The sequence below is a fragment of the Enhydra lutris genome, unplaced genomic scaffold (assembly GCF_002288905.1).
Source record: "Enhydra lutris kenyoni isolate GAN:26980312 unplaced genomic scaffold, ASM228890v2 scaffoldscaffold97, whole genome shotgun sequence".
In the NCBI taxonomy this organism is placed as follows: domain Eukaryota; kingdom Metazoa; phylum Chordata; class Mammalia; order Carnivora; family Mustelidae; genus Enhydra; species Enhydra lutris.
This window is the reverse complement of record NW_019154181.1, coordinates 1,753,284-1,767,776: the sequence shown is the minus strand read 5'-3', so window position 1 is coordinate 1,767,776 and position 14,493 is coordinate 1,753,284. Positions and strand designations below refer to the sequence as shown.

The 14,493-nt window shown below is 58.6% G+C and overlaps 2 protein-coding genes across 3 annotated transcripts in view; one reads left to right on the top strand and one right to left on the bottom strand.

Moving 5' to 3' along the window:
- LOC111139229 (family with sequence similarity 83 member G) overlaps window positions 1–853 on the top strand; it is a 28,261-nt gene extending 27,408 nt beyond the window's left edge. Inside the window, exon 5 of the mRNA XM_022491431.1 lies at window positions 209–853. Within this exon, the coding sequence (XP_022347139.1) occupies window positions 209–616 (408 nt within the window). The 3' untranslated portion in view covers window positions 617–853. The remainder of the gene's footprint in view (window positions 1–208) is intronic.
- LOC111139230 (solute carrier family 5 member 10) overlaps window positions 1–14,493 on the bottom strand; it is a 58,085-nt gene extending 43,592 nt beyond the window's left edge. For both annotated transcript variants that reach the window (XM_022491432.1, XM_022491433.1), the window contains exons 1-8: window positions 14,380–14,493; window positions 9,921–9,992; window positions 9,613–9,717; window positions 9,179–9,238; window positions 8,592–8,696; window positions 2,809–2,914; window positions 2,488–2,568; window positions 781–986 (exon numbers count right to left, since the gene is read on the bottom strand). In XM_022491432.1, the coding sequence (XP_022347140.1) occupies window positions 781–986; window positions 2,488–2,568; window positions 2,809–2,914; window positions 8,592–8,696; window positions 9,179–9,238; window positions 9,613–9,717; window positions 9,921–9,992; window positions 14,380–14,493 (849 nt within the window). The remainder of the gene's footprint in view (window positions 1–780; window positions 987–2,487; window positions 2,569–2,808; window positions 2,915–8,591; window positions 8,697–9,178; window positions 9,239–9,612; window positions 9,718–9,920; window positions 9,993–14,379) is intronic.

Genomic DNA, 14,493 nt, shown 5'->3' with positions numbered 1-14,493 from the left:
GCACAGCAGGAACTTGCCTTATCGTAACTGCAAAAGGTGGGAATATTCCCATAGGATATGGGGAAACTGAGGCCCAAAGTAGTGAAACAGACTTGTCTCGGGCCACAGCGGGTGAGTGGCAAGGCCAGGAGGCAAACCCAGGTGTGCCGTCTGCGTCGTGCCCCCAGCCCTAGGGGTCTCCTCACTGTCTCTGCTCTTTCTTTCCTAGGGCCAGCCCATCCCCCACTATAGGGTCCCTGCCTCAGGGACCAGGGAGAAAGATGGCTTCCTGCGGCCGATGAGGACCTCGGGACCCCTGCGGTACCGCCCTGCTGCTGATGGCCCCCAGAGCTCTACCAGGAAAGCGGGCCCGGCCACAACAAGCCCATACTCCTGGCAGATCAAGGGGGGCCCCATGCCCCGCACCCTGGCCGATCCTGGGACCCCGAGGCCGGCCCGAAATGCCAGCTCCCAGACCGATGGCAGGGTCCCTGAGGAGCAGCCAAGCCCTTTTGGAATCTCGTACTCCAAACTCTCCCAGTCCAAGCACCTGAAGGCCAGGACGGGCAGTGGCCAGTGGGGCTCCTCTGATTCCAAACGGAGGGCTCAGGCCCCACGGGACCGCAAGGACCCCTAGCACCCGGTCCCTGGGCCTGGAGCCATGCGGTCCGCGGCCTTTGCCCCAGCCCAGACTCACCAAGCAGGTATCCGTGGGGCTTTGCCAGGGCCGGGCCGCTGGGCCGCCTGGACCCTCCAGAGCCCGGCCCAGAAGGCAGGAGAGTGGGCTGGATTGACACGCACCTGATCTGTGCACCAATACCAGGTGGCCATGATGGTCAGACCAAAGGTCATCCCCGTCCATGGGAGGTCCCCGGTGTAGGGGTCTCGGAACATGTGCATGGCGTCTGCCCGCGGCAGGTGGCAGGTGGTGTTGGCGATGGTCCGGGATGGGATGGCCTGGGCGTAGGCTGCCTCCAGCTGCTCATACCCGCCAATCTGGTCAAAAGCTAGAGGGATCAGGGCAGGACAGGGACAGGTTGGTGGCTGGTGGCCCTGACTCCGGGCCCCCACTTCCCAAGGCATCAAACTTGACTTTTTCCCATTCACCTTTCCCGGTGTTTGGAAAGGTATGGAGGGTAGAGGGTTTAAAAAACAAAAACAAAAAACAGGGGAATTCAAATGACTGTTTTATTTGTATTTAACGTAAGATTATTAAATAAGCATTTTGCACGTGGACACCCCAGTGTCCTCTTGGCCCCTTGATGCCCGTTGGCCTCGGGCGAGGGGTTCTCTGCCAAGCTTCAGACTGTGGACTCAAGGGAGCGAAAGTATTTTTTTCTTGGCATTCGAGGACCTTCCCAAGGAGTCTGAAGTGTTAAAGTCCTGACCTGGGGCTTCTGAAGGATGTGATTTTGCAGAGCTGAGGAGGCCCGGCAGTCATGTAGCACTGAGAACAGAACGAGTCCCAGAGGGGACAGGGGACTGGCCAGGGCCTTGTGGCCAGCCGGCTGGGGCTCGGGCCACGGGTCATTTCCTGGAGACCAGACCACTTGCACTCCCCCACTGTTCCCGTCTACCTCAGGGTCAAGGGCCCTGTGTGGCCACACCCCGGCCCATCTGTGGCTTCTGCTGTGTCCGCAGTCACTCCCCCCACTTCCAGCCCGGGCCTGGCTGCCAGGCTCCCTCTCCCGCAGGGGTTCCAGGGACGTGGGCCCTGGTCTGGAAGGAGGCAGACACACAGAAGTCTGAACACAAGACTGTCTCATCCACCTGCTCTATGCCCTCTCCCCCTGCCTTTCCCAAGCTGGAAGCCTGCTGCCTGGACCTTGGCCCCCGGCTCACTGCCACCTGGAGCCCGGGCACGGGCAGGTCCTCAGAGCAGACGCACAAGCGCTCTCCTAAGGTCGGAAATTGCCGAGCCATGGGATCCTCCAGTCCGAGTCTGGACGAGGCTTGAAAAGACCTCTGTTTGCCCCTGTGGGTAATCCTTCTGGCTTCAATTGCAGAGGTACAGGGAGGTCACTACCTAACAGGGCAGGCCTGCAAGTTTCGTCCACGTTCTCAGACAGTATCCCTGACCTGTCTGCACCCTCTTCCTTCCTCCCCTGCCCCGGCCAGCGGCGGTAGCTGCGCTTCTCGGGATTACGCATGTGATTATGGACATTTGGAGCAGAGGCCCAGGCAGCTCTGCGGTTTCCTGATGGTGTGCACGGCTGCCCCCGGCCCCCCCCGCTCACCATCAAGCCCCAATCCAGCCCGGGGTGGGTGACACTCTGAGGTAGGCAGTGGAGGTGAGAAGGGAGCGGGCAGCCAGGGTCACCCAGGGGAGGCCGTTGCAGGGGCGGACCTTGGGGGAAGGGTGCCGACTGCCCCGGGGGGCTTGAGCTCATGAGCCCGCCCCCCCGCCCAGCGCTGGCACCTGGGTCCCAGCACGCCAGCCCCTGGACCCCGGAGCACTGGCTGCTGCCACAGCCCGCCCCACTCAGCCCCCAGCCCACAGCCTCTCACCTTTGACGGTCAGGATGATAGCCCCCACCACCATGATGAGTGTTTGCAGGGCGTCTGTGTAGATCACAGCAGCCAGACCTCCTGCGGATAGAAACGGGGGAGCTCAAGGGAGGAGGGATGGCTGCTCCACGATACGTGTCCCCCGCCCTTCACAGGGAGGAGAGCTGTGGGGCTGATCAGCTGGGCCGCAAAGCCAGCTCTTGGCAGGAAGGGGGGCCCTGCCTCCTGCTCATGCCCTGGCTGGCTGGTGGTCTGGCTGGTGGTTGAGTCCCCTGTCTCCAGGCCCTCCCCACGCCTCCACTCCCAGCTGGGGCGCCGTACCTGCGATGGTATACAGGGCCGTGATGGCGAGCATGAGGATGGTGGAGAGGTAGAAGTTCCAGCCCAGACAGATGTGCACAAAGAGCGCCCCTGCGTACAGGTCAATCTGGGGAACAGGAAAGGAACTGTGCAGACGCTCGAGGGGACTGCGGGAGCCTGGGCACTGCTTGCACGACGTGTGGCCTCGGTGCCCCGTGAACAAGGTGGGAGAGACACCCCACCCCCACTCCTGCACCCTCGTGAGGTGGGGGGAGGTCCTGGGTGTGGACCAGCGGTCTGCAGGGAATGTTGCTAATGTTAATAAAGTCCTAAGTGGCCCCTGTCCACCGAGGAGCAGTGTTGTCATTGAGTCTGGCCCCCCTGCCATGGGATGCAGAGGAGGAGTCCAGGAGGGCTTCCTGAGGGAGGCGCAAGAAGACGAATGGGCCTCAGGAAATGGGTCTTCAGTATCCATCTGTGTGTGGCCCCTAGTCTCTGCTCCCCATTAGCCAGGGGGCCCTGGAAAAAGACCTGGTGTATTCTGGGGGGCAGGCTGGGGAACAGGCAGGCAGTCTTGCTTACTGCCCTCCGGTGGGGTTGGACCCGAAGCCAGGGCCATGTGTCAGGCCGAGGCTGGTCCCCAGGGGCTGGACTGGACCCATCTGCTGTCGTCCAGGACCCCAGGTGGCATGGGGGCCAGAGTCCTCTTCCTGGGGTGAGCCTTACAACCCTCATTCCACCCCCAGCCCCACCTGTCCTGTGGGACCTAGGGGCCAGACAGGGGGCTCCACCCTGCTGAATTTCCTGACTGCCATTCTGGGCCTAATCAGTAGAGAGCACATGACCTGAAATACAGTCTTTGGGGCCAACGGGCTCCTGACTAAGGCTGGGCAAGGCAGTGGGTCTGCAGAGCCCGCGTGTGTGGGGGACCACTCAGCACGAGGCCCAGGGGGCATAGGCCCCTTTGAACTACTGCAGTGCCTGGCCCACCATAGGGGCGACCAGCGCTGCCCAGTCAGCCGGCTTGTGGACCCTCTTATTCCCCCAGGCCCCGAGCCCTAAGGACACAGAGCCCGCAGAAGCTGGGTCTTACTTCAAAGCCTGGGTTCCCTGCACTTCTACTCTCTCTTGGAGAGATCAGCCAGTGCGGACTCTGACACGGTGCTTTCAGCAGAACAGTGGACCCCACTCTGGCTGCTGGCGTTGGTGTGAAAGTATATGAGTGTGTGCGTGTGTGCGTTGTGGTTGGGCAGAGCGTGTCTACCTCCAGCCCAAGCAGAGAAGCCCAGGGTTGTGAACGTCAGAGCAGGAAGGACTCTTCAAGCCCCTTGCCCCATCAGACCAGAGGAGAAACTTGAGGCCTGGGGAAGGGAGGGACTTCCCTGAGGCCAGGCCCTGACAGGTATCCAAGATTGGAGTCGTCAGGAGAAGAGGGACAGGAAATCTCTAGAAAGCAGCAGCCCCTCCTCGTGCCTGCTCAGTCCTCCAGCCAGCACTCAGGACCCCTCTCTGGACCCAGGCTGTCCTCAGAGCAGAGCCCCAGTCTGCGTGGCTGGCCTTCAGGCCCCAAGCATCCATCTGTCCCAGCCCAGGTGACTCTGGTCACCCCGGCCTGGCTGTCATGCCGCACACTTTGCTACCCCCAGGCCTTGGCTAGCCAGGTCCCTGTGCCCTGGGCCGCCCCATCTGCGTGCCCCATGTTCCAGAACTGACTTCCTGGGTACTGCTCCCCTAACCTCTCCTCAGGGACTTGCTTCCATGGCAGTAGGCCCCAAGGAGGAATGAGTACTTGGACCGGTGTCAGGAGCGGCAACAGGCAGAGGTGTGGACCTGGGACTTGGGCTGCTGTCCTCCCTCCAGGACCCCGCAGAGCGAGAAGTCAAGATTTGCTGCTGCAGCGCCTATCAGATTGTCTGTAGGCTCTCGGGGAGTCGCAGAGAGGAACTTTCCGTGGCACCCAACCCAGTCTGACCTTCAGCCCGAGCTCCGTCTTCTGTGGACCCAAGAGAGCCACACCTGGGTACAAGCTAAGAGCCCTAAACCCAGAGCCGCATGGACTGGGTCCGTGTCCCTTTTTGTCTGGGTCCTGGCCACGTGGCTTTGAGTAAGTCATGTAGCTTCCAGAGCCTCGGTGGCCCTTATCTGGAAAATGGGGAAGCAGGAGACAGGGCACGGCTGCAGGCCCAGCTTCCTCCATCCCTCCGCAGAGCCGAGCCCTCAGGGAGGTTAGGGGAAGGGCGGGTAGGACCTCCAAGGGAGCTTGCCCTGCCCCCAAACCTTCCCCATCTCCCTCTAGGCTATCATTGTCCCTTCAGGGCTCCAGAAAGTTCTCACCTTTGCCACATTCCCTGCACCGGACCCACTGGCCAGTGCTCTCTCCAAATTACTCCTGCGTGCGCTGTCCCCACCCTCTGCCCGCTCCCTCTGGAAGCCCCTCACGGGCCCCTCCCGCACTTGGCTTGCCCAGAGACAAATCAAGTTTTCTGCATTTCCACAGCACATAGTACCAAAAATCCAGCCAGCCAGCCCCAGAGGCCCTGTGCCACCCGTCAGGCAGCCCCGTCCAGTCCCCTTCCTCACTCACCCCTCCCCAGGCTCAGCAGCTCCCTGCACTCCAGCCTCACCCCTTCCTTCTGCTGCTGCAGACCTGGCATTTTCAACGCAGACCACTCTCTCCAAAGGGAGCCTGACCTCTGCTCCTGCTCTCATCGTTCTAGAATTCGGCCCCGCCTTTGCGTCTTTTACGACACTTCACTGTTACGAGTATATTGGCCTGTGTACTGATCTGTGGAGAACATGAAGCCCCCTGTGGTAAGGAATGTGTTCATCGCCCAGGGCTCGTGCAGGGCCTGGCACACAGTAGGGGCTCAAAGAGCTACGTTTACATATGCGCACCGGCGGGGGGCACAGCAGAGTCCCCAGACCACATCCAGTCTGTGTTTCTCACTGTGTTTCTCACTCCAGCAGCAAAGTTGAGGGACAGGTATGTGTCCTGCAAAGCCCAAAGGACTCACTTTCTGGACCTTCATGGAAAGAATTAGCTGGCCCCTGGCACTCCCTTCCTTCAGTCCCATGAGGTAGGCCAGGCACCTAGAAGCGCCAGAGAATCAGGAATGAGCAGAGAGAAGAAACGGGGGAGACAGAGAGTAGACATTCTAAGTAAATTATTCAGCATACCGGAAGACAGTCCGAGTATGAAAAAGAGGGAAAGCAGGTAGGGGCAGGCAGGACTCACTGAGAAGGTGAAATGTAAAGGGTCGACAGAGATGAAGACGCGAGCCATGTAGATATCCAGGGGAAGAAGGTTCCAGGCAGAGAACACAGCAAGTGCAAAGGCCCGGGGGCAGGATCACGCCTGGTGTGTTCATGGATGTGCAAGGAGGCCAGGGTGGTTGGTATGATGTAGTGTGACAGGAGGAGAGGGACAGGACAGGTGGGTGAGGCAGCAGGGGCCCTATCTTGGGGGATCTTGGAGGCCACTTTCGGCCTTCACTCCAGTTGGCGCAGGGTATTGTGCCATGTTTCTCTATTGGCCAGAGGTTGAATGACTAGTCCAGAGCCACACAGTGATGGGGTTCTGTGGCCCCTGACCCCATCTGAGAGTCAGGGTGGTGGTCTGAGGGATGGGAGCCAGTGAGCCCTGTGGTCTCTGTCCAGACAGACTGCAGCCGGGGTAGGTGCTGAACGTGCAGATGACTGGGGCATTCCCAGAGCTCGGCCCGGTGCAGTAAGGGCCTCCGGAAGCCACCGGGGCACATGCACATCAAACAGTTTCAGCCCAAAGTCATCAGCCAGGGTGGCCCGTCCTGCCCAAACCAAGCCAAGGCAGTTAGCATTCCTCCTGCTTCCCCTCTCGGCTCATCTGGCCACCTGGCCTTGGCGCTAGGGCCCTGGCCTTGACGTTGGTGGGCTGCTTTCCATTTTATAGGAGGGTCAGTTGACCCCCATCACGCGTCCAGTCCCGGCCAGCTTCAGCACTGTAAAGCAGATGCTGGGGCTCCGGGTTGGGAGGGAGAGGCCTGGGTTCTAACCCTGCTCTCCGCCTGATTCACCACGACCTTGAGCAAGTCAAGGTCACTCTCTAGGTCTCAATCGTCTCATCTGTAAACTGGGCTTGCAGGGCGAGATCTCTGTTAGGACATCCCCTCCTAACACTCAGCCCTTCTGGAGTTCCACCCGGGCCACCCCCTTGAAGCTTGCCCTGAGCAACATGTGACCTCACTGCCAATCTGTAACAGCAAGAAGCTGGATGGGTGGAGGGGGGGTGCGGTAAGAGACCACCCTGTGTGCACAGGTTGGCCCCACGGGGCCCCACTAGGCACTCCCCCTTCTTGCTCCTCCCCCCTCCAGTCCACCCACTGGTAGGCGTCAGAGCCAGCGGTGCAAAGCTGACTGTGTCGGTCCCCTGCTTTGAGCCCCCAGGGTCCCTTGGGTCCTTTGGCCCCTGGCAATCTCCAACTGCAGCCCTTGAGGTTGGGACTGGGAAGCTAGCAGCCCAAGAGCCAAACGCGGCACCAGCTCTGCTCTGTGTGAATCCAGGAGCATGCCCGTCTCTGGTTTGTCCAGTCCCCACCGCTCCCCAGGTCTTCACACTGTCTCCTCTCTGGTCCCAGAAGCGTCTGACTGAGAGACACCTAGAATGCAGGCCTCCAGACCCGGACTGTCTCCCGGACACATCCTCCACCGCCCACCCATCTCTCTCCTTGGCCTCTGTTCCCCTCCCCCATCAGTGTCCCTTTCCCCATTAGAACCCAACCTAATGGCCCCCGCTTGGGTGTGTGTGTGATTCCCTGTGTATTCACCTGCCTCCCGCCGTACCCAGAGCCTGGAGGGCCCAGGCCAGGTCTGCCTGATTTCTGTGGCTCTGGCTTCCAGGGAGGCGGCTGGGACGGAGCAGGAGTTGGGGGGGCCTCCCTGACCACTTCCCGCTACCCCACCTGCCAGCCTCACCCCCCTCCACAGACGCCGTGAGAGGCAGGCACAGCCAGCCCTCTTTACGAACAAGCAAACGGAGGCTCGTGGTCTTGTCTGGGTGACTCCAGCCAGAAGCAGACCAATGTAGGACTTGGGCCCTGGTCCCCACTTCCCCAGTTCTTCCAGAAACGGGCTGAAGGAGGCTGGATGGCCTCAGGGGTCAAGGGCAGAGTGCCCCTGGACTCAGGAGTGAGAGCCAGAAGACATGGCATTACCATGAAGTCACCAGGAAGCTTGGGACAAGTTAGTTCCTCGCCCTGGGCCTCAGTTTCCCTTTCTGTGAAATCAGGGGCTCAGAGAAGGGGAGCCCTAGTGAGCCTGGACAGACATTCGAGGGGTGCGTTCTGCTCTTACCCTACCAAGGGGACCAAGTCCAGGCCCCCAAGGGAAAGCGGCCAGGAGTGCCCACAAGGGCAACTCCACAACCTGGGGAGCTGACCGGAGGCGGCAGGAGGGTTCCCTGCAGCTTCTGAACCAGAGACCGCACGGGCTCTCTGCGCCCCCTAGTGGTCAGTCCTGGCTCATCTCCTTGCTGACGCCCGCCCCGACAAGTGACCGCCCTCCTATCTCTGCCCCGAGCAAAGCAGGAATCAGGAGGCCTGCTTTGCCCCCAACAGTGCCAGCTCCCCCAACCGACATTCTGGAAGCCCTAGTCCAGCTATTCCAGGCTTACTCTGTGGGCAAGTCCTTGTCCCTCTCTGGGCCTCAGTTTCCCCAGCTGTTGAACAAGAGACAGATGAGAGGATGTCAGGTCTGTTTGAGGGGCCCCCGGAGCAGGGATGATTCCAGGCTATGCTGGCTGGACGCTGGGAGCAGGGGACGCAGCTCACCGATATCTTGGTGAAGACGGAGAGCATCAGGGACAGGACAGACAGGTACATGCGAATCCTCTGGCCTCCGTAGCGCTTCTGAATGTATTCCGGCATGGTGACAATCTGGCGGAGACACGGGGGCAGTGGCTAGGCACTCCTCCGAGATCCCACCCAGAGCTGCTCAAGGATAAGGCCAGGCCCACTCATTACCGCCCCAGCACCTGGGACTGGAACTAGGGACAGAGAGACAAGCTTGGAGGGGCTGTGGCGATGCATCTGAATGAACTATTGGCACAGCTGGGTGGGGAAGGTGGCCGTGACGGACAGAGAGTCAGCCAGTGGGAGCCACGGAGGCAGTGACCGCCCAGCTGGGGCTGCGGGAGTGGGCAGTCGACGGTGTCGCCCAGCAGTGTCGCCCAACTGTGCTGCCCAGCGGTGTCACCCATGCACTCAAGTAGACAGAGCTTCCTTGCCCAGATACAGCAAGCTGGGGAGTAGAAACCGGCAGACAAAGCCCCCCAGGCTGAAGTCCTCAGGGACATGTCTGCATGTAGGCACGTCACTTGGACTAACAGCCCAGCCCTGAGAGTGGCGAGTGGACTCACCTCCGAGGAGATGTAGATGGGCACGAACACCCACGCCAGAGCCAGCAGCACATATGTGGCCTGAGGGGTCAGAGGCAGGGTGAGGACAGCAGGTGCAACTCTTCCCCCAGTCCCGCTCTAGAGACATAGCCAGGACCAGCGGTCTGGAGGCCTGGCTTGCCAGGAGAACCTGATATGGCCTCGTTCCCCCTCTGTGTGCCTGTACACTGATGGCCCCAGGCCAAGACTAACAGCTCCCCTCCTGTGGGCCTATCCAGTTGGCATTCTGAAGACCAACCTTTCCCTGGAACTCCACCCGTCCAGACGTTGGCCGCCCGGAGTTGCTGGGAGTTGCCCCTTGGGCAGAGGGTAAACTCCAGTGGAGGCCTATCCACCGCGTTTTAGGGTGCCAATCCCTCTCCCCACCCCCCCACCCCTGCCCATCAGCAGCTCACATTCCACTCGAAGCCCGCCACAGCCAGGCCCCCGGCCGCCCCCGAGCCCGCCAGTCCGATAAAGAGGCCCGAGCCCTCGCTGCTGGCGAAGAGAGAGGCTCCAATCTGGAGGACAGAGAGGAAAAGGAATCAGCTTCCTACCAGCCTCCAAAGCCCCCACACTTTGCACAATTCCCAGCACCGCATCCCGACACTCCCAGCTTGGGGGCTTCCTGCCAGCCTCAACCTGTCCCCTCACTGCCTGCCTGGGGCATCCCTCATCCCCCACACCCTGCAAGGAGGGGCTGGGGGCGTTGGAGTGCACTCACCGGCCACCAGGTCATGTCCCGGCCCGCCAGGAAGTAGCCTCTCACCGTGTTCCTGCTGGCCCGGCATGAGGACTGTAAGAACAGAGGCGGACGTTGGAACCTGGCACACACTGGAGGGAATGTAAAATGGGGCCCTCGTGGCAGAAAACAGCCTGTGGGCCCTCCCAAAGACTTCCACATTCACGTTCAACATTCGCCTCCTTAATGCGATGACCCAGCATTGCACTCCGACATCCGAGAGAACTGGAAACTGGGTTCACAAAAAACTGGTCTCTGGATGTTCAGAGCAACCAACAGCCCAAAGGGGGATAGAGCCCAGATGCCCCCACAAAATGGGGTCTAGCCGCACGATGAAATATTCCCCAGCCACAGGGTGGAAAGAGCTTCTGACACCTGCTATGGCATGGAAGGCCCTCGGGAACTTTCTGCTAAGTGAAAGGAGTCAGACACAAAAGGCCACACTCAGTAGGATTCCATGGGTAGGAAATGTCCAGAACAGGTGAATCCTTAAAGGCAGAGGGCACAGCAGGGGTTTCCAGGGCTGGGGAATGATAACTAATAGGTATGGGGTTTCTTTTGGGGTGATGAAAAAGTCTTGGAACCACATAAAGGTAATGGTTACACAGCACTGTGATTGTACAAAATGCCAGCGAATTATATATTTTAACATGGTTTACGTCGCCTCCATATTCAACGTGGGGCTTGAACTCACGACCCTGAGATCGAGAGTAGCATGTTCTACTGACTGAGCCAGCTGGGCGCCCCTAAGTGGAGATTTTTGCATCTTGGTGAGGACTTTGAGCCGAGGATTCTGAGAACCCTTTGGCCCTTGATTTCTTCTAATATTTTAAAGATTTGTTTTAAGATTTTATTTATTTATTTGACAGAGAGGGATCACCAGTAGGCAGAGAGGCAGGCAGAGAGGTGGGGGGGAAGCAGGCTCCCCGCTGAGCAGAGAGCCCGATGCGGGGCTCAATCCCAGGACCCTGAGATCATGACCTGAGCCGAAGGCAGAGGCTTACCCCCTGAGCCACCCAGGCGCCCCAAGATTTTATTTTTTTATTTGAGAGGATGGTGTGGAGAGAGGGGCAGAGGCAGAGGGAGAGAGAGAATCCTAAGCAGACTCCCTGCTGAGCATGCAGCCTGACTCGGGGTTCGATCCCACGATCCTGAGATCATGACCCGAGCCAAAATCAAGAGTCAGGCGCTCAACCAACTGAGCCACCCTAGCGCCCCTCTTATTTCTAGTATTTTCATCTCTGATACATTTCCAAGAATTATCAGTCAAGGATTGCTGCATACCTTTTGTTTGGGGGGAGCATGGAATTTTGTGCTCTGTAATATAATTTTAAATATCTGAAATCAGGGCAGCTGGGTGGCTCAGTCATTAAGCGTCTGCCTTCGCCCAGGCCATGATTGCAGGGTCCTGGGATCAAGCCCTGCATCAGGCTCCCTGCTAGGCAGGAAGCCTGCTTCTCCCTCTCCCACTCCCCCTGCTTGTGTTCCCTCTCTCGCTGTGTCTCTCTGTCAGATAAATAAATAAAATCTTAAAAAAAAAAAAATCTGAAATCAGAATGCTTGGGAGCGAATCCTGGCTCCTCTGCTTCCTGGCCGTGTGACCTTGGGCTAGTTACTTCACCGATGGGCCTTGGTTTCCTCACCCACAATGTGGGCCCTAATAAAAGTTCTTCCCTCACGGGCTTCTGTGGGGTTTAATGAGTTAATAGCAGTAACACTCTGACAATGGTACCTGGTACCTAGTAAGTATCTGATGAGGGTCAGTGGTTTTATGGATTTTTCAAGGCCTCACTTAGTGCTGTCTGGACAGGAGAAAATGAAAAGATGTGAACTCGAGAAAAGGAGAAGTGTGAAAAGAAGGACCCAGCCGGTGTATTTAGATCTGTTATTTTGCATTCCTTTTTCACAACATACATATCCTAGAGGAAGGCTGGATCACATGATCTCAATCAATACACAGGCCTCCTTCTACCTGACTTTAACCTCATACACACACACACAAACATACACACCGTCATATTCAAGATGATTTGTCTGAATTGTCTGGATCTGTCACCCAAAGTTTTTGATATGGGTCCTGCTTGCCTCTCCTGCCTGAGCTCCCATTACTTTCTGTGAGCTGTGACCCAGCCCCGTTGAATGCAGTACTATCTAAAGGTTCTCATGGCTTTGGCCAGGATGGCCACATCCAGCTGTGTAGGCTGTGCACTGTGCAACTTCCAGAGCAGCTCTGTTCTTGCCCTGTGATTTTTCCTAACATGTTTTCTCATCTTTCAAGGACATGGTGGGCATTGTCAGTTGCCTCCTTCTTGGCCTTCTCGTTCCTTAAGGGGTCTCATTTTTCTAAGCAATTGGCTTGCGTGGTCCCAACCCAGTCTCCTACTCCAGGAGTCCTGACTCACCTAAGCCACGGACCCTGTCACATTCTTTAGCTGTCACACCTGATTCAGGGCAGCTGTGGACTTAAGCTGGGATTGCTCCTGGCCTCCCAGGAGGTGGAGGAGGAAGCCAGAGCTCTGGGGACACTGGCAGATGTGTACTAGTTAATATTCACCGAAGGCCCCACAGCCGTAGAGTTGGTTCCCAGTGCTTAACCTGTATGAAGTGTTTAGTCCCATGAAGTAGGAACTATGATTATCCCCATATTACCAACGAGGAAACCAAGACTTCCACAGCTAAAAGTGGCTAGTAAGTGATTTGAACCCAGGCTAAGCAGAGAGGCTGGGCATCTCTCCTCCATGTGGGACACTGGGCTCAGGACAATGCCACACATGGGTGGAAGCTGAGAAAGTCAACATGAAATGCACCATAGCCTTGTTGATACTGTGAACCCCTGGATTCAACCATGCCTGAAGCCTTATCTATTGTCGGATTTTCCAGGATGGATATCCTTACATTTCCTTCATTGTTCAAGCTCTTCTGATCTAGGTTTTCTGTCACTGGTTAACAGATACCCTAATAGGTGCAAAGGCTCAGCGCAAGGTCCTTTGTCCAGGAACATTTCTTTAAAGGCCCTCCCCGGGCTCTCCTAACCCCACCGTCAGAGCACCTCTGCAGTTGCACCTGTCCAGCCCAGCTTGTCCTGTCTGCATTTGGGTGATGAGCGCCTGCATCTGATTGCTGTGCGATCCAGCTCCAGCACACTCACTCCTTGTCGGGCTCTGTTCTTTGCTGCCGACGCTCACGGCTGTCCGGCCAGCAGCACCGGGCTGGCCCGCGTGGCCTGCTTGAGGGCCAGGCCAGAACTCCCACAGCCCCATGGCCCGCGGCACCGGCCTGCAAGCGAAGGCGAAGCTGGGAGAGGTGAGTTCCAGACAGTGAGGCAGATGGGCCCCAGTCACCAGATGGCAAAGGGCATCAGGGGCCCCAAATGGTCCCTTAGATGCAGCTTCCAGCTAAATTCCCCACCCCACTCCTCTTCCCTCTTCAGATCCTGCTGACCTCCAGCCCCTGGCTCATCCCGAAAGCCTCCATTGCGGGCGCCCCCTCCCCTGAACTCCCAGCCAGCAACTCTCCCAGAAACAGGATGGCTGACAGCACAGTTCTACATCCACGGGCCTCCTGTGCTCCTTGGAACTGCCAGGAGCAGTGGGCGGCCTGCACCGCATGGTGTGTTTGAGGAGGCGTGCCCAGAGCGGGCAAGGGACTGACTCCAAGGACGCAGAGGGGGGCCAGCCCTGAGCGGCTTGTGGTCTACAATTCCACCACCGAAGAATCAATTGCAATTACTGCTGCTGCCCCACCCAGCACCCCTAGCAACCCCCGACCAGCATCAGCAACCCCAGCACCCCAGCACCCCTGCAACACCAGGACCACTCACACCCTTCCTACTATCCAACCAAGAGCGGCGGCAGGGTCCGTGCCCCTGTGGGCACCTCAGGTGGGAGAACACCTCTGACTCAGGTACTCGGGGCTTGGGATGAAGTAGGTGGTGTGTCTGTCTTTTAGATCGAGACCCCCAAGGCCCAGAATGCTGAGCGACTTCCTAGGAGGCCAGAGCTGGGAATGTGACCAGTCTTCTGCCTCTGGCCCTGGGGCTTAAACCAGGGCCAAGGAAGATAAGAAGGGATTCTCGTTCTCCCCCAGTAGATGGAGGCCACCGTGTATCACGGCTCAGGGATGCTGGCCTGGGGACCTCTGGGGACAAGGAGGAGGGATGGAGGCCAGGAAGAGGACATGCTGCGCTGGGCCCCCAGCTTGTCGGCCGCACGAAAGCCCAGGGAGCTTTTCCCTAGGCCTGCGCATTAGAGAGGCCTTCCTCTTCCTCCCCTTGTAGCTTGAGCAGCCGCTGCCCAAAGGCAGAGTGGCTTGGTCAAGGTCTTGGACAAATCCACCGCAGGGCTGGGAGGAGGACCCCAGCGGACTCCAGGTGTGCCTCAACTCAGCCCAGCTCCCACACCCCAGTGCCATCCTGGCTGGCCACCCACCCCGGGCCTCTCACCCATATGCCCACGGCCACGTTCAGGGCGAAATACAGGGTGATGATGATGATGTCAGTCACGCTCAGCTGCAGCCTGGGAGCGTGGGGGTCGCCGGTGGAGTTGTCCGCCACCAT